General features: G+C 34.7%; 1 protein-coding gene across 1 annotated transcript; it reads right to left on the bottom strand.

The window, feature by feature from the left end:
- Window positions 1–2,615: 2,615 nt before the first annotated feature.
- Window positions 2,616–3,581, bottom strand: LOC142446466 (olfactory receptor 10AG1-like). The gene has a single exon (XM_075548215.1). It carries the CDS (start codon window positions 3,567–3,569, stop codon window positions 2,616–2,618), a length of 954 nt encoding a protein of 317 aa, XP_075404330.1. The 5' UTR covers window positions 3,570–3,581.
- Between the last annotated feature and the right edge of the window lie 22,158 nt (window positions 3,582–25,739).

The raw sequence follows: 25,739 nt of genomic DNA, 5'->3' as shown, positions 1-25,739 counted from the left end.
ATTTTATCTGATAACTTGACACCATCTAAATTCTTTCCCACATTTTGCTACAGGACCCATATATCTGTGTTCTGTTCTTAAGGCGAGTATCGAGCAGGGCCACAATGTAAGAACTAATTGTTCTTAAGTAGGAACTAGGATGTGGTGTGAGTCCAAAACCCCTTCCTGGATCTATGCCTTTTAAAAAAATAATTTACTTTGATGTACCTTGCAAGTAAAACATATGGCACATCATTCCATAGTTCATTCCCGTCCAAGAGAATTGTACAATTGCTTCCGTAATCAATTTCCAAATATGCCTTTCCTTCTTTGACTCCTGGACATCATCTCCCTCTTATAACCGCCACCACTCTATAATACTCCTTCCCCAGAAGCCCTTGTTATATTTGCTCTCCCTAGAGATGCAATGTCTCTTGGTTTCATTTACAGAAAAACAGAGAAACATCATAGTTTCAAGAGGGTGACCCCAATCTAGGGATGCACCTCTGAAACGCACCCTAATATGAACAATCATAAGTAAAATCTGAGGTTGGCCATCACAGGATTGCCGGATCATATGTATCTTCTATAGCCTGCAGAGTATTGATGTAGGAAGACCAACCAACAGTACACTGCCTTTGGTACAGCTGTCTTCTTCTTCTTCAGAAACGGTGTAGTTCTGATGTAAGTCCTCAGGCTACACGTGTGTTTGAAGTAGAGTCCAGTACACCCAGTGGAGTTCCTGCATGTCATCGCAGGGATGTAGCCTCTGGAACATGCAATACGTTCCAATGATCCAGTATTCAGTGTCCCGTGTTCCGTGGAACCAGGTCTCAGTTCCTGGGATACCCCCAGATGCCCTAGTGCCATTTTGCCAACTTGCTTCATGCCACTAAAAACACTCCCCATCTAATGTTCCCCAAAGCATGCTCAGTCTCTCCAGCCCCCACCTGGAGATAAGCCCTCACTCACCACCCCTCAACATATACGCACCTATGTTCCCACAAACTTGAGACCTTTCCCTCTCTCTTGTCTGTGTTGCCCCTCCCATCAGTAAGCCTCATCCCTCTGACAGGGCTGCTTCTTTCTCAAGGGGACCACATCCCAGATCCACCACTCAGTATTGCAACCTTTTTTTCCCTAGAACCATTCAAATTAGACTTGTTTCCCATATATATAAGTGTGTGTATGTACACACACACACACACACACACACACATATATCTTCCCAAGCACAGTAAAATTCAGGATAGGTTTGTCAGAATACATCCTAAAATAGAAGTGACTTATATGTCAAAATGTGAATGAACAGATTTGATATTTTTCTATAATAGCTATATTAGAACAGACACTCTGGCCTAAGACACCCATTCCTGACTATAATTTAATTTATACCAGTTGATAAACTTTCAGCTGAATTATGGAAAGGTCTATAAAGTGTAGCCATGACATTCTTGTTTTTTGGATCAATATTGGAATCAAAATGCAGAAGAAAAGAGAGAGAAGCTTCTCTGTTCCTGCAAAATGATTGAATTTGGGATTTAGACAGATGATGAAAGCAGATCCCAATTCCAGAAAGCTGGCTTCACTAGAGGTGCGATGGCCAAAAAGTGAACCCAGGTCACCTGCATAGAATGTAAATACTCTGACACTGAACCACACATGCTCTCTATCCTCATAGAGAATTATTCCACTGTTAGGGGAAGAATCACAGCAGGGATACATGCTCTTTGGGCACAATTAATCCTCAGAGTTAAAAAGAAAGAACAGCAAGGAAGGACTGAAGGAGATCGTAAACACTGGAGGGGGTGTGAAGGTGCTGTTATATTGTGGGGATTGCTATCCAAGGGTGAATGAATTGTTTAATGGGGGACGAATACACTCTATAAACTTTATCCAAATTTCAACATTTCAAAGAGATAGTGAAATAAACAGAGTAAAATATTCTCCAATTCAACAATTTCCACATGCATAGTGCAATGAAAATGAATACATTTTTAATGGTGTGAAGCCATTCCCATTAAAATGTTTTCTTATTCCTCATGCTTTTATTTTATGCAGTGGCTAGGGGGTTCTTAGGAAATCATTTTCAAGCCCCCTCGATCCCTTAACAGCAGTGCCAGGTGACTGGGGACAGACTGGTTACAGTCAGGTAAGTGTTCAGTGAAAGATGTCTGGCTGATTTTGTCCAAGAACACTAAGAGGAGGGAAGTAATAGCGGCACCTGATGGCCATGGCTGGACTCAGGAGCACCCACTCCCACAAGGTGGGGCCCATTTACTGGTTCAGTCTCATTATTTTCATGGTAGATTCCCTCTGCTGTGGTCCATGTGAAAAAACATGTAGTACCATGTTGCAATTTATTCCATTCACATTAATATAAATCCAATGTGTCCGGAGCAATAAGTATCATTTTCTCAACATCCTGCAAAATATTTTCTATATATGTGAATATTTAATAAAAGTGGGATCACATAGTGTTTGTTCTAGTGTGACACAACCATCTCAGTCAGCATTAAGTTCCAAGTTCCATCGAGGCTTTGGTGTGTAACAGGACTTTATGTCTTTTTGTCATTGGGTGGATTCCGTTGTATGTAAAAACAAGACTTTTTAATGGCTGGAGATTTTGGAGGTTTCTACCTTATATAACCTTTAAGAAATAGTTTTCTCAGTGCAGCAATAACATCCTTATTTCTTAGGCTGTATATCATGGGATTAAACATTGGAGTCACAATGGTGTAGAACAGAGAGAGAAGCCGCTCTGTTAATGCAGAGTGACTGGATTTGGGGTTTAGATAGGTGATGGAAGCAGAGCCAAAGAACAAAACCACCACCAGCAGGTGTGAGGAACATGTGGAGAAGGCTTTTGCTCTTCCTGAGGCTGTTGGCAACTTCAGGATGGTGGAGATGATTTTGCTGTAGGAGGCCAGGATCAGCATGAAAGGGATGGCAACAAACAACATCGCTACTATATACACAGACATCTCATGAACGGAAGTGTCTCCACAGGCCAGTTTGATAATGGGTGGGATATCACAGAAGAAGTGGTTAATTTCCTTAGAAGCACAAAAATCCAGAGAGAAAATCTGCGCTGTTTGTCCTATCTGGACTGGAATTCCAATGACCCAAGAGCCAACTGCTAGCTGGACACACGCCTTTTGGTTCATGACTAGAGGGTAGTGCAGAGGGTTACAGATGGCCACATAGCGGTCATAAGCCATCACAGCCAGGAGGAAGCACTCCGTGGCCCCCAGAATAAGAAAGAAACAGAGCTGGGTGGCGCATTCTATGAAAGAAGTGCTTCTATTTTGTGTCCAAAGATTCACAAGCATCCTGGGGAGAGTGACTGATACATAACAGATTTCCAATGAGGAAAAATTTGCCAGGAAAAAGTACATGGGCTTCTGTAAGGCAGGATCAAGTCTGGTTAATATGATGATGAGGCTATTCCCAACTATGATGATCATGTACATGGAGAAGAACGCTCCAAATAAAAAGCCTTGGAGATTTGAAAGGTCTGAGAATCCCAGCAGGACAAAGTGCATCCCTGTGGACACGTTACCCTCTGCTTTCTGTGCTTCTTGTTTCATCTATAGAAATGGTTTAGTCAGAGGTACCAGTTACTTCACATTTTTAGCTTTTGTAGCCTTACCTATAAATTGGTTATTGTATGCCTTATAGATTTCTTAATTCTCTATAAGAATAAATACTATAAACACAGTTTCTCCAGAATGATAGTCAAATACATTTTTAAATTATTACTGAAAAACTCCCAAGAAACACTTCTTTTGATTTTTGTTTGCAGGTACGTGTATCATTTTAGTTCTCTTTTTTCTGGTGATGTGATAGATGAATTAAATCTTGCTTTTCATATCAACTCTAAAAATCAGAAATTTTGAAAATTTGTTCAGTGATAGCAAGCATTCCATTCTTCAATTAGCATTCTTTCCCCTCCCTTCTCTCAATTCTGTTTGTCAATAACATAAATTAAAGCTTTAGTTAACTAAATAAATACTTATCCTAGAAGCCTTCGATCAAAGTTTCAAGCCATTGAGATCTAGTTAAAAGAAAAGACTGGATTTCCAATGAGATTTCAGAAGTCTCTTTGTGTTACTATTCCTGATACATTAAGGGCATTTAAAAAAATAAAACACAATAATTATCTGAGCACAGAATGTTATGGGCTGGCATTTAATCTTTAAATCTGTGTTTCTATATCAATATAAAGCATGTAATAAAGAAGTTCTGATTTTCATTCAGATTTTGAACTCAGGCATAATTTATAGAAAATCTCACCTAATATTTATGCTTAAGAAGATAATTTTAGACATGTTGTTCACCTCTTTTTGTCATAAAACCATTCTATAAGGAGAGTATGAACATCAACTATATAATATTTTAGGAAGCCTAGTGTTATAGTGGTTGTTTTTTGGATTGATATCCTTAACGTCAGGTGTACAACCACCATATACTACTCAGGAAATATCTTGGGTGTCTACTTCTACAAGGAGGTTCAAGCTTGGGAACGTTCAGAGGCAGTTCTACCCTGTCATATAGGGTTGCTATGAGTCAAAATTGAACTCAATGGCAGTCAACTTTGCTTTGTTTTGTTTTTATATGATATTTTCCCAACTCATTCATGTCCTTAATAAGTGCCCTTTCTGCCAATCTCATTAATGCTGGTACATTTGCTCTTTTCATCTGCAAATGTCTCACACCGAGCAAAGATGATTCTCAATTTATTATACACAATCTACTATGTGTCTTCTCTGCTACAAATACCAGATCTAAGGATGTAATCACCCTCGTTGTTTCTTCGTACTTGGTGTGTGTTACAGCATTATATTCATTTTATTTGCTATTATAGAAGAAGTACATTAACTCATTATGTTCAGTATTGCTAGATGGCATCTTATTTACATGTTAATTAATTCAAAAATCAATAAATCAAAGTAAAGTGATAAAAATTCTACTATCCAGGTTATATTCATCAAAGGAAAGGCAATAAATCAATAACTAAAACAAATCCACCGGAGCAAAAATACAATCTTGAGTATATACCGGTATAATTTAGTTACCATCTCAACCACTAAGCATCAACACACTAAGGATAGACATACTGAAACTGTCAAGTGTTCCATACATAAGCAAGATCATGCAAGCCGAAATCAAATCAATATTGCATTGGGCAAATTAATAATATGCTATACAAATGCTAGAAAGCAAGGATTCCATTACCATGTACCTGATACCAGCCCTGGCATTTCCCCTCACTTCTTATGGCAAACATGAACCATGAATGCAGAAAACAGTAGTATTGATGTATTTCTATTACGATGTCTGTCATGAATACTAAATATACCACTAGAAAGGACAGAAAAACCGGTGTTGGAAGAAGTACATCTAGAATATTCCTTAGTAGTAAGGGTGGTGATACTTTGTCTCTCTTTTTCTGGACATGTTATCATGTGGGACCATACCTTGGAGAACTGATGATGCTTGGTAAATGGAGGATCAGCAAAAGAGAGGAAGTCCCTCAACACAGAGGGGTAACCACAATGACTGCCACATAAGCTCAAGCATAGGAACCATTGTAGGATGGAACAAGGCCAAATAGAATTTTGTTTTATTACACATAGAGTTGCTATGTGTCAGAAATGAATCACTGACACCTGACAAAAACAGGATGAGTTAAATTTATTAGATACTGTAGCAAATGGTTTACAATTAAATGGCTGAAAACAACACTAATCCATTTTCCTGGAGATCCATAGTATACAACCCAACATTGCCGGCAAGTGAATTTCAGGTTTATTGGTGCAGCTTTTCTTTCCTAGGGAATGAAGTTTCAATGTCCTTTCTAGTTTAGATTGTTGAAAGGAATCAGTTACCTAAAACTGTATAATCGAGGCCCTCTTTCCCCTGCTGGCTATCTGCTGAAGATCACTCTCAGTTTCTGCTCTTTTTGGTGACATCATTGATTCAGGTTCCACTCAAAGCAGTCCTATGCACAACTGCACTGAACAAAACCCTCCCTAGTTCCATGCCATCCTCACAATTTTCATTTCATGATGGATGTTTTCTCCAGAGATAGATCCTTTTTTATAACATTTGAAAAATATTTAAGATGAAATTTTTCCATGCTTGTTTGCTAAGGGCCATTCTGACTTCTTACATTAGCTCAAATGTAAATGCATGGTATTTCCAATCACCTTGCCAACACCACAGTTAAATGCATCAGTTCTCTTATTCTCCCATACCCTTTTTCACTCATCTGCATATGAGGTTACTGAAAGTTTATGGCTTGAATCTGATGCACTGTGATCCTTAAAAGTACACCACTGACTTTTTTTTTTTCACCACTGACTTTAAAAAACATTTTAAAGACATCTTTTGTGGTGTAATTGCCCAATGCAAAATATAATTTAATTTTGTCATTACTGCGCCATGATATTTATTGAGGTTCCTAATAAAATGCAATTCTTGGATACTTCAAACTTTAACCCTTTATCGTGTTGTCTGTTGATCTACCTCTCAGGATTTTTGTTTTATGTTCAATTGCACTGAAAGCTGCAGGATTTGATCTTCATCAGCAAGTGTTTCAAGGTGTCTTTGATTGAGGCTAGCAAGATTGTGTCACCTGCCTATTGAAGATTGTGAACGATCCATTCTTCAGTCTTGATGTCATACCTTCATCATATAGGTAAATTCTCAGGTTTTTCTCTTAAAATATAGACAATGAATATAGGGGGAAAATGGAACCCCATGTAGCACCTTTCCTAAATTTCAACTATTTTGTGTCCTCTTGTTCTGTTTACATGATGATCTCTTGCTCTATGTACAGGTTCCTCCTAGACCTAATACAAGTGTATAATTTTCTTTATCCAAATAATGGGCACAACAACTAAATAGAAACTCAGTAAACATATAAAAGATTTAAGTAACACAATCAAAAAACTTTATCTCCTCTATACACAGAACAAATCACCAAACAAAAATAAAATATATCGTATATACTCGAGTATAAGCTGACCTGAATATCAGTGGGGCACCTAATTTTACCACAAAAACATCAGAAAAAATGTGCTGAAAAACTCAGCTTATACATTAGTATATATGGTACTATGGAGCAGTCTCCAGAATAGACCATATGTTAGACCATAATGTAAGTCTCTATCACAATGTTGAAAAATTATAACATCAATACCATGCAGATCCAGAGGAAAAGGTAAAATAATTGGAAACTTAATAGCAACATTCTAAAAACTTCTGGGCAGAAGAATAAATAAAATATTATTGAATCAAAATGAATAAAGCCACAATGTACAAAAATTTAGGGGCACAGCAAGAGACTGATCTTTATACAAAGTATTACAACAAATTTTCAGGAAAACAAAGAAGAAAAAACCCAAATGCAAACCTCAGCCCATCAGCTTAAAAAACACAAAACAAGAGGGAAAAAAAGGTTACTGTCACTCGAAGAAGTTACATAATAAATAATTAATCAGAAGTAAATGCAACACAAAACAGGAGCCAAGTAGAATACTGAAAAAATTAAAAGTTCAATTTATTTTTTAATTGAAAATTTAGTAAAAGAAGAGAATGAGATAATGTAAATAATGCGAATAAGTTAAGAAATACATGATGATGGAATAGAATTTACCAATAAAAAGTACAATAACTGAATACTGTGTAAAAATTTTACTCTGGTCTAATTTCTAGAAACACATAACCTGTCCAAAGTACAGCATTTAAATAGATTCAAGACAAATGAAGAAATTGATCAGGTCAAAAAACAAAAGAAAAATATTCAACAAATAAAGTCCTGGAAAAAAGATTTTTAATGGTCAATTTCACTAAACTTTGAGAGAAAAGTTGAAAACAACTCTACTCAAGGAATTCCAGAACATAGACACTATAAAATACTCCCAAACTCATAAGGTAAAGGAAGCATTCTCATATAAAACCCAGTCAAACACATCAATAAGTAGTGATATTACAGAACATTGTCCGTTGTGAAAATAAGTGCAAAAGTTCCCTAGTAAAAGCTTAGCTCACAGAGTGTATCAAAATGCAGATAAAAAGCAAACAAATATCCATCATTACCAAGTGGGATTTATACAAAGTATGCAAACATGGCATGGAAAATCAATCAACATAATCCACCAGAAATGTAAAACTAAAAGAAAAATTTACAAATTGAAAACATGATTCTACTAATAGATAACGAAATGGCATTTTCAAATTCCACCACTTATTCTTCATCAAAAGCACTCAGCAAAAGAGAAACAGAAAGGAAATTTCTCAACATAATTAAGGATATAGACACGAAAACAATTGCCAACATTATTCTCCATTAAGGAGAATGAAAACATTCTTCTTGTAAAGAGTAAACAGACAAGAATGTCAGTCATCAACATAAACATATTATGGGAAGTCATAGACAAAGCAAAAAATCAACAAAGGGAAATAAAGGACATCAAACTGGCAATTAAGTCACTCTATCTGCATATGATTTGATTATGCATATAAAACATGGAGATTAAACACAAAAACTACTGCATATAATAAAATGGTTCAGTGAATAGAAAAACACAAGTTCAACACAAATAAATCAGGGACACTTTCTTAGACTAACAAAGAAAATGCTGAAAGTGAAATTATGAGAAAATATCATTTACAATAATCATACAACAATGAAATTCTTAGGGATAAATTTAAGTGGTGATACAAAAATCTATACAAATAAAACTATAGAACATTGTAATAAACTTAAATGAACCTATATAAAAGCAAGAATATGCCAGGCTCATAGATAGGAAGGTTAGACATTTTGAAAATGTGTATACTACGCAAATCCATTTTCAAATATATGGCAAACCCACTCCAGATTCCATCACCATTCTGTAGAAAAATTGGAAAACTCAACATCAGTTTTATATGGAAAGCACCTGGACCCTAAATAAGCAAAGAGGCACTATAAAAGAATGTAGTAGAAGGTCTTATGAACCCAAAGGTCATTCACGGTAGGTAAAATAATCAAGTATTGGACTCATGACAATGGAATAATATTGAGAATTCAGAAGTAAATCTACCCATCTCTGGCTAGCTTTCTATCACCATTTATGAATGTCACAGTTGAACAAAGAATAAAGAAAAAAAGACAAATTGGATGTTATGAATTACAGTGCTGGTAAGACAGAGATGGCCATTGTTTCGTCTTTATTTTGGATGAGAAATCTGAAGTTGCATTAATATTATGAGGTTATATAGTTGTTAGCTGCAGTTGAAATTCATGTGTCTGTAAAGTTAGTATTTATGAGAGTAACCTTGAGGGTGATTAGAATATGAAGGCTGTCACTCTCAGGGAGGGGCAGAGTTACATACCAGATATACTTGAAAATAAGCCAACCCGAGAATAAGCCAAGGTACCTAAATATTACCTGGGAAACCAGAAAAACTGATTGACTCGAGTATAAGCCTAGAGTGGAAAATGCAGAAGCTATTGGTGAGTTTCAATAACCAAAACAAATGAAAATACAATGTCTAAAAATATCAGTGGTGTAATGTATTTAAATATTTATTTTAAATAAAAAACATAAATAAAAGGACAGCAAGTCATTTAACATTAGTAAACCAGCACAGTAAGTGGAAAATAGGTTCAACAAAAACAATAAGGTATCAACACTCATACCTTAAGAGTACTATTCCCTGAGCTCAATCAGCAACCAAGCTAAAATGTAGAGTTAAAATCCTTCAAAACGGAATTCCTCATCATCATCTGTATCCCAATGCAGAGTTTCAGCTGGTGTGAGGTCCTCATAGATGCTGTCCTCGCTGAGATCACCGTCATCACCATCACTGCTGTCATTTTCATACAAAGCGCAGTCTTCACTGCCATCCATAGCATTACTAATACTACATTTCTGGAAGGCACATCGCACCATGTCTTCTGGAATGTCTTCCCATGAATCTCGAACCCACTTTGCTATTAACTCTATGTCAGGCTTCATGAGATTCCCTCTTTTTGTTAGTTGGGCTTGACCAGATGACATCCATTTATGCCACTGACCCGAGTATAAGCCAAACCGCATTTTCTCAGCATCTTTTTTTGTGCTGAAAAACTAGGCTTATACACGAGTATATGCGGTATTTACTGAAGAGAGGAGGTACATTTGGAAACTTGACCTTTAACACTCCTAACAGTCCACAAATGTCATTTACACAAATCTGAATGAGAAGAAAAAGCTATAAAGGTTACAGGTAGGGGAAGATTGCAGTCCTGAGATTCTGGTCAGTGAAATTTTTATGATTTACTATTTTTTCCCAAAGATTTGAGAACATGCTCATGAGATAGAACATAACATGCAAATTAATTTAAGCTATCAGGTAACCAGTCACAATTCTAGTCTCCTATCTGCAATACATTTTTAAAAGTTTACTCAAAACATAAATGATGTTTAAATGAACAGAGAAGCTGCCTCAGAAAGGATCATTTAAATGGATTACCTTGTGGGTGCAGGTCTGACTGTCAAAGAAGGCTTGCCAATGGTTCAGAGGCTAATCAATAATTCTTTTCCTTAGATACACAAAATCCAGTTGTTTATGATTAAAGCTCATCTAGTATCCAAAGATGCTATTTACATAGAACAAGGGTTGTTTTCCAAGTTTCTCAATGTATACATTCATAAATAGATCCAAGGGCTTTTATATAGTTTCTAATGGCATTGGGGACCTAATAATACAGGATTCCAAACATTATCATTTTGAAGGGACATCTAGGGACTAATTAACAAGATAATTGGTATTATATGCTATTGCTTTAATGAGTTGTATATTTATAAGAGACACTGCTAGCATTGGTATAGTTAACTTTATTGCATGTTACATTATTGATTATTGTTTATATTTAGAATTCTACAAAAATCAGTACAGAGTTCTTTCAAAAGAGCTCAAATATTTTAAAACTCAGTAGTTGCTTCTTAAATTTAACAAGCAAACCTTTTAAAATAACTAATATTTTCTTACAAAGTGATACAGGTTGTATTTAAATTTATTAAATAGGTATAAATTAATTAAACACCATGGAAATGTTTAATTCAATTTAGGTCAGATTTAATAGATAAAATTAAAAACCCATTCCAAAGTTGAAAATATGACATTTTAGCAAAGTATTGCATGGATTGTAATAGTAGATTAAATATTAAAAATCATGGTATTGGATAGAAAAAGAGTATCAGGAGAGTCTATAATAAGAATTTTGGCTTGGTTTTTGGAACTTACCTAACAGATAGAAGATTTTCTAAAAATGTATACTGCTACCACATAAATATCTGGAACATTCATTTTGAATTTGAAAAAATCGAGGTATCTCAAATTTGAGAAATCCCTTTGAAGCTGTTTGGGTGAATTGTTTCCAACTGTTTCCTGTTGCCACAGTATACATAGAATTTTGCATCTTTGTTTTAATATATTTAAACAGATATATTTACAGTATTTCATATATTCAAGAAAATAAGAGAAAGATTGGGTATATTCAATAGATATCAAAATTATACAAAAGCTCCAAATAAAAAAATCAGAGATCTACACAATAATGTACAAGATGACAGATACACATGATAAGGGTAACAATCTTTCATACACTACATGGTTCAAAGACACAATAACCTAATCACCAAATTAAAAAGCAAGTCCCTGGAAATCTTGGAAAATGTCTAATCTTTCAGTGTCGTTGGAAATCATTGAAGTTACTCAGATCTCATTACAGAAGTTTATGTTGTGTTTCTGCCCCTGTACATTTCTTTTTTAAAGTTCCTTATTCTAAGAGCTCCAGTAGAAAGAAAATTCTTTGAAAATGATGCTGGCAACAAATGTACAATTGTACTTGACACCGTGATGCATGTATATGTTATGATAAGAGCTGTACGAATCTCCAAAATGTGATTTTAAAAATGTTCCTTATTTTCTCTTAACCATTCCTGTTTTACTTTGGTAGTTTTGAATCTCACTTCTCTCTGTGTATGACAGTCTAATCTTCAACTCAGAGCAAACCGTCCTCATACAACAAGTCCTGACTTCTCTATTCCCTGTAATTGATGTCACTACCCAAATCCCAAATAGATGGAAATGTTTTTCTGAGCCATTGCTTAAAATGAAAAAGGGTTAATACTAAACTATTGTTCTTTCAGTATCATCAAGCTAGCAAGTGCTAATGACAATTTACAAATAGAGCTTGTAATGGAAATTTATATAAAAAACAAACTGTAAATTCAAGGGGACCCTATAGTTTCTGGAAATTAGTAAAACTATGTAGCCATAAGAGATGCTTTATTTTTGATTACATAGTCATTCCATACATTTAAATCAACTCCCTGAGGAGTAACAAACAAAATAATGTACAATTCTATATTGAATCTTCTTAGAATATCAAAGACCTCATAAGATATTTAGTTATTGCCAAAGCAAGGAAAAAAGAAAATACACTTATAGATTTCCAATATGGAAGTAATGAAATATTAGCAATTAACATTAATCTAATGAACGTTGCTGCAAAGCCCAGACCAAGCTCAACTCAGTCTCTCAATTAAAGGGAGTTGCCTGACACTTTTTGGGACAAATGGTTACCACATAAATGTCTGCAAGTTTTTTTCTTAGAAATGATAGCATAAAATTAGATTATAAGCCATATTTAGAAGTAGGAAAATATGATCTTTAAATCAACAGAAAAAATTAATATAATAAAATACAGGCAATGCGGTAACAAAATTTTCAATTTTGTCCTGATAATCTCAAGTACCATTTTGGTACAAGATAGCTGAGTACATGATACCCAGTACTGGAGAAATGTTGGTGTGAACTCTTTGTTAGTCAAATATATAGCCAACCCAGGGTGACAGGATTCAGAATACCCTGTTGAGACACAGGAGGATTTCACATGGGAATACAGTGAAGCAGTGGGGCTGTGGGAAGCAGGCCTGGTAGAGTGTGGGGCAGCACTGCTTCCATGGAAGGATACAAATGATTTCTTTGAATAGTTGGGTTGAACTTTAGAGAGGTGAAATCCTTAAGCTGCAGATGAATGGGGTCAGCTTCTTCAACTCGCCAAGCAGATAACGTTCCTTCTATGAGTGGGTGTAACTGGCAAAAGTATAGGGGCCATTAAGGTCCTGTCAGGGTGAAGTCTGTCACAGCAGCACTGGAATGCCTTCTGCTACAGCAAGAGAATAAACATAGAATCCTAAAGTGTCAGAAGAATTAAGAATAAGGTAGCTAACATTTATACATGGAGGAGTTTAGTAGAGCAATGAAAACCACAAGAGAGGATTAAATGAAATATATACATGTTTTTACAAATAAAGCCCAAGAATAGAGTTAACATTAGGTAGAGTACAGCACAAGAAAACATCAGTTCACATGGATTATCCAAACTGAAGCAGACAAAAACATGAATTTTGTAAACATTTCAGAGTCAACTCTCAGGCAATATCTGTCTCAAAATTTAAAGGTGCAACATATATATATATATATATATATATATATATATATATATATATAATGTGAATCCTGGAGGATAAAAAATGGATAAACAAATATGTGAATACATAATATCTCAAAGCAAATGTTTTTGTTCATTTTCCAATGTTTTTTGACATATAATTCACATAACATACAATTCAATATTTCAACCTGAAAATGTACATTAACATACAGATATAAGAATCTCAGTGAATGAAAACATTGCATTCAACAAAGTGACTCACATCTAGACATATCATAGTTAACCAAAAGAATTCAAAAATTAAACATGGGTGTATACAAATTAAACAGAAACCAGTGGGAAAGTAAAAAATTCTAAAGGTGAAATTAATTTCTCATCACTAAGTAAGAGGGGAAAAACAAATGACACAGCGAGTAGTGACCCTTTCGGGCAGAGTAAATTATTGAATTACTGAAGGATTGTAAAAAATTGAACTTAGGAAAACTCAAAAGATAATAGAAGAATATTCTGAAACACTGTACAAAAGTTACTTGATGTCAAAGCATATCAGGAGATAGTACGCAATCATGAGTAAAGATACAAAATGAAAAAGTCCAAGCTGCCCGACGACATTGTCTCAAAACAAGCCTGGAGGAAAGATAGGATACGGACTGAGATAGGTGAATGGCAGTCACATTCTTGACTGTACTCAGCTGTATTGCCAAAAAAATGGAAAGACATCTACCTGATAAGCCAACTGGAAGAAATCCCTTCCAATGACAGGTGGCCTAACAGAGTGTGCAGATTATTGAGAAATATCATAAAAGTCAGGCTCAAGTTCAATTCTTCTGACGCAAATTATAAAGTGCTTCCTTTATTAAATCAACAATATTTACCAGAAAAGCAAGCCAGATTAAGAAGAGGCCATGGAAGCAAAGACATCATTACTGATGTTACCTCTACCGGAGCTAAAAGCAGAGAGTACCAAAGATACGTTCAGCTATGTTTTTTTAGTTTCGATAAATAAATTCACGGAAAATTTTGGTTGGTTGGTTGTTTCTGACTACTACCCAGCTTTATTAAAGGGTTCCTGGTGATGCTGAAGTGCTAAAAAGTTGGTTTTTCAAGTCCACTAGCTCCTCTGGGAGAGAAAAGTGATGTTATCTGTTCCCATAAAGATGCATAAAGCCCTGAGAAACCTGTGCGGTGTCTTTCTGAGTCAGAATTGACTTCGTGACAGTGGACGTGTTTTATGGACCACACAAAAGTACTTGACACTGGGGATCATAAACATTTATGCACAATACAGTGAAGAATGGATATTCCAGAACACTTAAAGAGTGCTCATTTAATACCTGTACACTGACCAGGAACCAATCATTTGAAGAGATGGAATGGACATTTGGTTTCTACACAGCGTGTATAAAACCATTTTTATTTTAATGTTTTACAAATGCTACACTGAACCATTTTGAACCGTTCCAATTCTCGCTCCACCCCCATCCCTGAAGCACACTGTCCTTAGCGGAGGCACCTCCTCCAGTTATATTCTGAGTGCTGTCAGAGCCAAGAGGCTCCTTTCCTTCATGATATAGGCAATGTGAGTCTGCTACCAATAAGGTTTTCCTGTCTGATTAGAAAATAATTAGGATATTATGGAGTGAATGAAAGATGTATCTAGATACTGAAATGTAGTCACAGAAAATACTAGTGGTAAATAACTAATATTTTATAATTAATTATTAAAATATTCTATCTAATAGCAAGTTTAGACTAGATACAGAAGGAAGACAAAGTTATATTCAAGAAACATTTTTTTAGTTTATAGATCTTTTCCAAATTCTTTGTCTGCTTAGGAATATCAATCTGTAAACTTTTTAGGAACTTTGAAAAAAGTGATTATAGCTAAATCTTCCCCGTTACTGATGAAACTATGTTTTCTAGCTCTGTGTTTCAATTCATGAAAGGAAGAAAACTTGTTGCACACGGTCATTTGGTTTTTATCTTTCCATCTTTATTGTGATAAAAGAAACCCTGCAATGCCAGTAAAGAAACAAAACTTCCAGATGGAATTCAAATATGATTCAAGTTCATGATATCATCATTTACCTCATTTTAACTGATTATCATATATTAGAAATACATTCATTCAAAATATAATTTTTGGCCTGTGAATGTGTTCTGAGATTACCTCAATGGTAGAAGAACATTACAACACAGAGGAGGGAGAGCAATGACAACGTAATGACATGTGAGAAATGTATGTAACTTCAATGCATATCCTCAACTCATATATGAAAACATTTCCCTTAATCATTCAGATCCTTACTAAATGGTCTTCCTTCCAACCACCTCTGTGCTGATCCATCTGGTCTTCTATCTTGCAAGCACATATTGCATAAAATGGTGTGTGATATATTGCGATGGTCAATATTTGTTATAGATATTTTTATTTCTATATGAGCCCTGGTGGTGTCATGGTTACTCAATGGACTGCTGTCTGCATGGTCAACAGTTGAAAACCACTACCGGCTGTATGGGAAATAGTCCTTTTCATTCCTGATAAGAGTCTCAGAAACGCACAGGGACAGTTCTAACCTGTCCCATATGGTTGCTTTGAATCTGCATTGAATCCACGGTAGTGAGTGAGTGAGAGTTTCTAATTTCCACCACCAAGGTTAAACTAATTACCATTAAGTTCTTTCTTATTTATACAAAACAAACAAAAAACCACTGCCAATGAGCCAGTTTTGACTCACTGGGTCCCACAGGGTCTCCAAGGCTGTAAATCTTTGAGTGAACAGAGGAACAACTGATAAAACCAACCCATTAATGTTTCTAAAGCTGTAAATCTTTGAGAAAGTTGTGAACCAGATATTTCTTCCTAGCGTGACTGGTAAATTTGAACAGAGGATCTTTGGAGCATAGTACTTTCACTATTGAACCATCTTCTTATAATATCCTCATATATACCTAAGCTAAATATAGTATTTTATTCAACAAATCACAATTGATTAACATCCATATAATTTACTTTAACAAGCCTTGGCAGATTACAAAGAGTCTTGGTAGCATTGTGGGTTAAGCATTGCACCGCTAGTTGAAAAAGCAGGGTTTCAGGTTCACCATCTGGTCCTCAGGAAAAAGATGAGCTCCCTTCTATACAGGTCCACAGCTTCAGAAATGCTGGTGAGTAATTCCACTCTGTCCTATAGGATCTTTACTAATTGGATCTGACTGTACTGTAGTAGGTTATGTTTTGTGGTGTCTTTCTGTTAGATTATATAAGTATGTCAAACTGAGTCCTATAAATAATCATGAAGTGATGAGAATGGACTCTGAGCCATCATGGATCATGTCTCCTACCAATAATAGATTGAAGGATATAATGACACTTTTTAAAGTCTTCTGTGTTACAGTATTATATATAGAAGAATGTACTGTATTATATTAGAGAAGAAGCACATTAGCTCATTTTTCCACTATTGCTATATAGCTTCTATATTGTGTTCTAATTAATTCAACATTACTGACTCTTGGTTTATGTTACCGCTGTTCACTTCATTCAAATCCATGGTAACCCCATACACTCAGAAGAGATCTTCTGCAGAGGGTTAGTCAGTCCTATCTTCTGATACACTTCATCATAAATTCAGTTACCAGCCCTCTGGCCAGTATTCCAGTGCTTCATTATTTGAATCTCTAGAAACCCATCTGTAGAGATGAACTCTTTTTAAAGACGAGACTAATAGTGCTATGCTTAGATTATGTCCTTGCCAAGACACAATGTTGACAGTAACACACACAGCTATGTACAAATTATGATATTACTAGATTAACTTGTGACCATGGGAAATAGAAGTAACCAAATAAGATGGGTGGCATTTATCACATTCTAGCCTAAAGATTAACATTTAAAAGCATTTCTAAAATTCTTATCAGACACAGTTGTCTCAAATAAAAATGTTATTTGCGAGATTGTAAAAGATGCTTTAACTGTGTCTCCAGCTAAACCAGAAACTATGTTCAAATACATGCTATCACTGAAATAATTTTCTTTCTAAAGGACAGAAAACTTAAACATTTATATCACTGAACCATCACAAAACTATAAACATGTGTTACTGAATTCTATCATTCACCATAATTTGCATCCACTAAGTGCATTCAGTCTAATGCATGTGAGATGATGAGTTATTCATTGTATTCTTCAGGTGTCATGTAACTATAGTTGATATGACCATTGTCCTGGAATCTGTATCCCAGTTATTGTGTTTGGATATTCCTAAACTGTTTTCTCAATTTTAGCCTCCAATTTTGTATTATTCCTCATTGATCAAGCATGATGGTACCATCTAAAAGATATCTCCAACTAGCTGTGAAGACATAATTGGTCAGAAGAAGTGATTATTGAACTTGTTCTAAATATAAAGAAATATTTATGAGCTCAATATGTTTTTATGTATAATGGAGAAGAAATGCATTGAACATTAAGAATAATGCTGAAAGTAAAAGAAGAAAATTATAATTATTCTGACTTAGGATATCTTTAGAAGGAATATTATTTTCAAATTCAATATAAATATAATCTATATACCCATTCTGGTTTTTTTTCTTCATATATTTTATGTTGATGTCCCTAGTCTCTGCACTGTACTGGTAGGAGAAAGACAAGGCTTTCTGCTCCCGTAAATTGTTACAGTCTCAGAAACTCAGAAGGCCAGTTGTACCCGGTCCTATAGAGTTGCTAGTAGTTGGCGTCGATTGGAATGTGGTGAGTAGTGAATACACTGGGGTCGGGATGTTATCACTTAGGGATAAATAACAACACAATATTACATGACTTATAGCAAGTTTAAAATTAATAGAAGATAAGATATTGATATGAGAAATTGGTTGGCATTCTTCAGAGCACTTTCTCTTCTAATAGAATACATTAATAATTTTTTTAAGATGGCAACATTTCGCCAGTTTTTCAGATTTATTTATTTATTCATAGTTATTTATCTGAACTTAAATCTTAACAAATATCTACTTAGCTACCACTAGGATACAAAGGATAAAAATTCATTTCAACTATTTCCTTTAACTACCTTGCTCTTCAGATGAATCTGTGTGTGAGCAGAGGGGTTGGGGAAGGGTAAGGAGGCATATGAGATATATTACATAGATTTACTATACTTACACTTGTAAACCCCTTTTTAGAAACAATGTTAAATCCATAAAGGCTACCACTTAGGCTGATGATGATTATAAACTATGCTATACCAGACTACTTTATTATCCACTTCTTTGCAGTATCTTTTCTTGTTCATTTGTAATCCTAAAGATAGAAATAGTACAAAGAGAATATGAATGTTTGTCATTAAAAATAACTTATTTCATGTCGTCTAAAATCAAATACTCTCTGCTAATACTTCAAACATGAAGATCTACATGAAAATAAATTTTCTATTGGGTAGAAAGGGTTCATGCTTACCTGCAAGATTAAGATATACTTCATGCTTGCCTTTATTCATTACATTTAAAATAATAAAAAATGAAGCGTTAGCTTGTTTGATGGTTAAATAGTTTCCTCTTAATGAAACAAAGTTTAATTACTTTAAAATATATTTTTTTCCCACAAAACAAATGTTCTTCTTTAAATAGAACATGGTTTCTGCCCTGGGGAGTAACTCTTTTCCAGGTTATTTTCCAACTAAACTAAGGCATCATCTCTGCTAATCAAAGAATTTGCTACAGTCACGAAAAACAAATCTATTGGAATTTTGGCAGAATTGAATTGAATCTATACATTCTGTAGATCGTATTCACATTTTTTATGGTTTCCATTCAACAGGTGTTTTACTCCCTTGAATACATTTATTCTGAATATTCTATTATTATAAATGTCATTGAAAATTGAATTGATTCCTTAGTTGTATGTTAAATTATTCATTGCTTATTTATAAAATCACAAGTGATTTTATTTAAATCTTTGATCAACACAATGAAGAGAGATTATGAGAAAATTATTGATAGCCATTATCTGAGGAGAGTTTAATATTTGGAAAATATGAAACACTTAAAACTTAGTTAAAATATAAGCAACCCAATTTACAAAACTGAGAAAAGTTTTGGAGTAGATATTTAACTCAAAACGGAAATACAAATACAAACATAAATATGAAAGGATGCTCAACATCTTTAGTTACTAGTCAAGTAAAAATGAAAACCACAGTGAGATATTATTTCAGTTCCATAAAGATCCTTATGGTTAAAAAATTAAAACTAACAGATGTTAACTAGGATATGGCACAATAAGAACATTAATTCATTACTGATGGAACCGTAGAACGGCACAGCTCTTGAGGAAATATTTGATAGATTTAAACCTGTTACACATAGAATTACCATATTATCCAGCAACTCCAACCCTAAGTACAAACCCAAAGAACTGAAAGCAAGAGCATTATGAGATATTGTATACCACTGTTGATGGAATTACTGTTCCTGATCAGCAATAGATGTAAACGACATCAATGACCATAAGCAGATGAATGGATATAAAGAATGTGGTTCATTGCTAACATGGACTATTATGCAGATATAATGTTAATTAGTCTTTAAAAGGAATGAACAGAAGGGAAGCAGATAAAGTGAGCTGTTACGTAGAGTATAATGGGAAGGGGTTTGGAAATGTTTAGAAATTGATGGAGGTGGTTGTTGAATGTAATAAACTTAATCCGTATTACTAAATTGTGCAAAGAAAGTAAGCAAAAATTTTGTATTCAGTTTATTAATCTTCTACTTAAACTATGCTAAATTCTTACACTGAACCCTTGAGATATGTCATAGACACAAAGGCTTATATGTAATATGCAAGTCTGTGAAGCAGTTGAATAACACAGGAAATCATCTTTTCAACATTCAAAGTTTTCAGCCTTGCCATGCTTATTAAAGTGTAAACACCTGGATTGCCCAGAAGACACATCCTTTCACAAAAGGACACCTCCCCAATTGGAAAACTTCCTTAAGAAAACTCTGCAACAAATCTTGTGTAACATTAATTATATTGATATTTAGTATTATAAAAAAGAATATAAAAGATAAAATATTTAGAGCATTCCCACGGAAAAATGTAGAGGCATGAATTTGTTGGTCTAGAGTTTTGAAATTAACTCCATTTTCCTTAGATATTAATAGGTTTTCTTCATTCTCTGATTGCATTCACCTTATTGAAATACAATGAAGTGATAGCAAATGGCAGGGCTCTTGCTGTCATTAACATTCACCTGAGGACAAAGAACAGCTTCATCTTCCACATTTATCTAGTAGAAGGCTGGGAAGTTGTATATTTAGAAACTCATGACTCTGATGTGAAAACCATCAGGGAATATATTGGTCTATAATAGCTCACAATTGGTTTTTAGTGAGTTTATAAATTAGTGTTGAAAAAATAGATTGTCAATGGATAAATCCTTGGTATTGAAAACTTCTATTATGCAATCTCTGAAGTTGTTTCTATCACCACAGCCATATTTCCCAACTCACAATCCTTCTTTGTTTCCAAATTTTATATCCCAAACATCAGTAATTATTAATTTATATAGTTCAATTTAATAATGCAAAAGGTGTTAGAAATATTCAATTTCATCTTCCTTGGCCCTTTTAGATTAATAATGGTTGTAACAAAAACTATTCTTTGTAGGAGTATCTGTATTCTTTTATAATAGTGTTGTACTTCAGGTTAAATCATAAAATGTTCTTTGTAAACAATGAATATAAGGCCAAACTTCCTTAACTTATCATTTCTAACATATAGAACATAGGAGCTCTGGATTCAGCATTGCAGCTCCAAGTCAATTTCCGTTCACTATTGCTTAGAGTATTGATCTTCATGCAGTCCATTTCATTCTGTTAATTTCTCATTTTCCTGGATGGATACTTTGTACATCCATGTTTGGGTTATTAACGGATGTTTACAGCTACTTCTGGACATTTTTAGTGTTACCTTGTCAACTCATGAAAGTCCTGAAAGTTTTCCTCCATTCCTATCATTGGGGCCATTTCACCTTGAAGGACACTGTGCTTTTCCAGTTGTATCCTCAGTACTTCCAGTCTGATGGTCTCTTTTTCAATACTATAAAACATACAATGCTCCACACTATTCATAAGATTTTCCTTGGCCATTATTTTTGGTGTCTGAAATACCTCACCACGTTCTTATTTATACTCACCCTTAGTCTGATACGTGTGCAGCTTGGTGGCTCTTTTGTTATTTGAAATGCTGTTGGCATAGCTTCCAGCATAATACCAAACCAGAAGTCATTACAGTATGACAAAGAACAGACAAGGGTGACTACACATATATACACTGATTAACAGAATACACAGAAATCAAATTAACTATGGTTGTGGATAAGACCATGGGGAGCGTATATTCTAATAGTCAAAGCAAGGCCAAGAGCCAGCTGTGGGAGAGATGATCAATAGTTCATGTGCAAAGTCAAATTTAAGCTGATGAAAATTTACTGGACCATATTATCTTGATTGAAGGGAACAACAATTAATCAAAGAATCAATAAATAAATACATCCATAAGAGTTTAAATATATCCCATAAGATATAGCACTGATATTTAACGTCCTACGAATTGAGAGCATGCATTGAGCACTGATGACCATACTCATACTCATTTGCAATGACATCATACATGAAGAAAACAAAAGATCCTGAAGAACACAAGGGAAAAAATGAAAGAAACGATGAAGCAAACAACTTGAATAGAATGATTAAAAGACTCAATCTCTAAAATGATGTGGGCAAAGAATGTGAATTAGAGTACTCATGGATGACTGAACATATGCCGAAGGCTAAACCTTGCTTGGTGAATGCAACAGGATAAGCACTCACTAATGAAGATCAAAAGAGACAAACTTCACTATGTGTTACATCTCAACATCAGACAACAAAAATCCTCACCACTCAACCCATAAGCAACCTCATGATAAATACAGAACTTATTGAAACTGTCAAGGTTTCCATACACAGTTGAAGTTCATGTTATCAGAAATCAAATTACCTGTATGTATTGGATATGGGAAATTTGCCACAAAAAGGGACTCTGTTGAAGAAGCAAAGATGCCACTAAGATGTACCTGAGCCAAGTCATGTTATTTTCTGTCACTTCCTATATGCATGAAAAAGATAAACATTGAAGAAGAAAGACAAAAACATTAATACATTAGAATTATGTGTTGGTGAAGAATATTAAATATATAACCGATTGCCAGGAAACACACAATTCTGTGTTGGAAGAACTACATGCAGAGACATCTTTAGAAGAAAGTGTGGTGATACTTTGCCTCTCATATGTTGAACATGATATTAAGTGAGACTATTCCCTAGAGAAAGACATCATTCTTGGTAAAGTAGATAATCAGCCACAAAGGGGAAGACCCTCACCAGACAGAGAAACATCATGGCTGCAATGATGAATTCCAACATAGGAGCTGGTGGAAGAATGGCCATATAAGGAGAGTCGCTATGAGGCAGAAACAAATGAGGGGCACCTAACCAAGCAGCATGTATTAGATTTATTTAGATTCTGTATCAAGTTTATTTGGATGCTGTAGCAACTGACTAAACCTTGAGTGTCTTAACCAACTCAAATTGATTATCCTGAAGATCCATATTCCAAATCCAACATCATAGTATTGAAGCAGCTTCACTTTATTGAAAATCTAGGGGAGGAAACATCAGAGTCCTTTCTCATTTAGATTGTTGAAAGAATTCAATTATTTAAAATGGTAATTTTGTAGTCCCGGTTTCCCTTAGATGATATCATGATAAATAGAAAAAAGATGGGAGTTGTCAGGGATTTCTTCTTGCTTGGATCCACAATCAATGCTCATGTAAGCAACAATCAAGATATTAGCGGACACCTAGTATTTGGGTAAATCTGCTGCACAATATTTTTTAAAGTATTGAAGAAAAGATGATCATTTTGACGAGTAAGGTGTGGCTGATCCAAGCTTAGTATTTTCAAATGCAATGCATAGCCACGTGAAAGTTGGACATTGAATAAGGAAGATTAAAGAAGAATAGATGAATTGGATCATGATGCTGGAGAAGGATATTCCAAGTAACATGGATTTCTGAAAGAGAAAACAAGTCTGTCTTGAGAGAAGTGCAGCCAGAATGCTCCTTAACGCAAGAATGGGAGACTTCATCTCAAGTGCTTTTTACCTGTTGTCCGAAGGGACCAGTGCCTGGAGAGGACATCATGATTGGTCAACTAGCAGGGCCGTGAAAAAAGACAATCAACAAAAAGACCTTCCGCAGAGGATGGACACCGTGACTGCATCAATGGGCTCAAACATGAGAACAGTTGAGAGGATGGCGCAGGTCTGGACAGTAGCTCTGTAATACGTGGGTCACCATGAGGCGGAACCAACTTGACCGCACCCGACAACAACTATAGGCTCTAACCTCTTTGATAACACTTGATTTCAAAGAATTTTTCTCTTTCTTTCCTTCTTTCTTTTCTTTCTTTCTTTCTTTCTTTCTTTCTTTCTTTCTTTCTTTCTTTCTTTCTTTCTTCTCCTTTTGCCACCCACACCTCTATAGCTATTGTACTTGTTATCAATCGGTTCCGTTGTGGCATTACTTATCTCATTTTATGTCTTATTTGCACCCTCTTATCTTCCTGTCTACCTATATATCCATTCACATGGTCTTGTATATTAATACTATTGCTGTTTAATTGTCTATGTTGTGTTTTTTTATCATAGTCGCCCTTTAATTTTGAGTTTATTTGTCTTTGTTTGCCTTGCTCTTGTTGTACTAACTTTTCTCCCCGTATTATATTTCCCTTTCATCACTATTAATAAGTGCAGTCCATCTAGCTAGTAATCTTGCTTCTTTACCCCTAACATCCCTGGTAATCATCAAAATGGTATTTTGTTTTGTCTCTGTGTATATAAACTTTGTTTTACTTTGTTTCATTTTCTTGTCCCATACAACATTTGTATATGACACAGCTGATCATTGACAAAGAACAAAATCCATTATATGTGGAAGAGATAGTGTTTCTAAATCAGAATCAGCATAGCAGTTGCTACTTAAAGTGGAGTCATAAAAGAGATGAAATAGCCGTAAGCAAATAATTATAAATCATAGTACTAACTGGAATGTAAAAATATATATCATTGGTTAATAGTAGGTGAATATTGTATTCTAATAAAATATGGAAACTTTAAAAATAGATACAAAGTACAATGATTGGGGCAAATAAGACTGTTCTGTTGTGTCAAGGGCTCTGGCTGGGTCTTCCTGAAGAGGGAGATAAGCTAATCCATGGTTTCTTTTCAGAATAAAGCAGCAGAAATCCCAAACAGGGTAGTGTATTAGATTAGAAAACAGTGTTTTCAATGTTCAATCATGCTCTTAAATTTCTGATATTTTCAAAAGTTTGAAGAAAATAACAGTGTTCATTTATCCATTTATTGCTTTAATTACCCACTCAACAATTGCTCATTTTTAATCTCTCCTATTAGCCTTTGACTGTAGAATTAGAAGGGATGTTAGCACATCTAAGTATCAGTACTGACAAAGAATTATTAATAGAAATAATCTTATGTATTTCTAAAAATAAACGAAAATGCTATTAACTTCCATTTTGTTCCATTTCCATAAAGTCATATCATGTTGTTATCTGTGCTACAATGTTGCTGTTGAAACAGGAATAGTACAGGTAGATCAGTTTTTCTAGGTTCATGTCCAAAGACATTAAACTTCAAGCTAGTGCTCTGAAAGGACATCATAAGGTAGATGTGGAAAATTGTCAACAAGAAAATATAGTAGCTCTTGAAATGTTTCCCTCATAACTGTACAATATTTAAGATAATAATTACTAAGCTTCTCACGTTACTTTTTAAAAAATGTAGTGTCATAAAACAAAAAAATGTTCACAAATAGAATGATTTCTAATTACATAATCCCATTACACTGAATGTTGTGTAAACATCAGCATTACTCTTAGATAAGTTACTCCATCACTGAACATAAACTCAAAGCTTCTGAGGCAAAAAACCAACAAACCTGACCTTCCATATGCACTAGAAAACTTGATTTTTGGAAATTTGCTTATTTCTTATAACTGAAATTATATATATATGAAATGCATCAGTGAAGGTTATTTTAAAAACAAAGATTTTGTGTTTATGTGAATCACTTATTTCTGTCTGGATAAAGCTTTCAAACTTTGTCTATGTTAGCGTACATGAGGAATTTATTT

The sequence above is a fragment of the Tenrec ecaudatus genome, chromosome 4, assembly GCF_050624435.1.
Source record: "Tenrec ecaudatus isolate mTenEca1 chromosome 4, mTenEca1.hap1, whole genome shotgun sequence".
Classification (NCBI taxonomy): domain Eukaryota; kingdom Metazoa; phylum Chordata; class Mammalia; order Afrosoricida; family Tenrecidae; genus Tenrec; species Tenrec ecaudatus.
The sequence above is the reverse complement of the archived record's forward strand: the minus strand, read 5'-3'. Positions and strand labels throughout refer to the sequence as shown.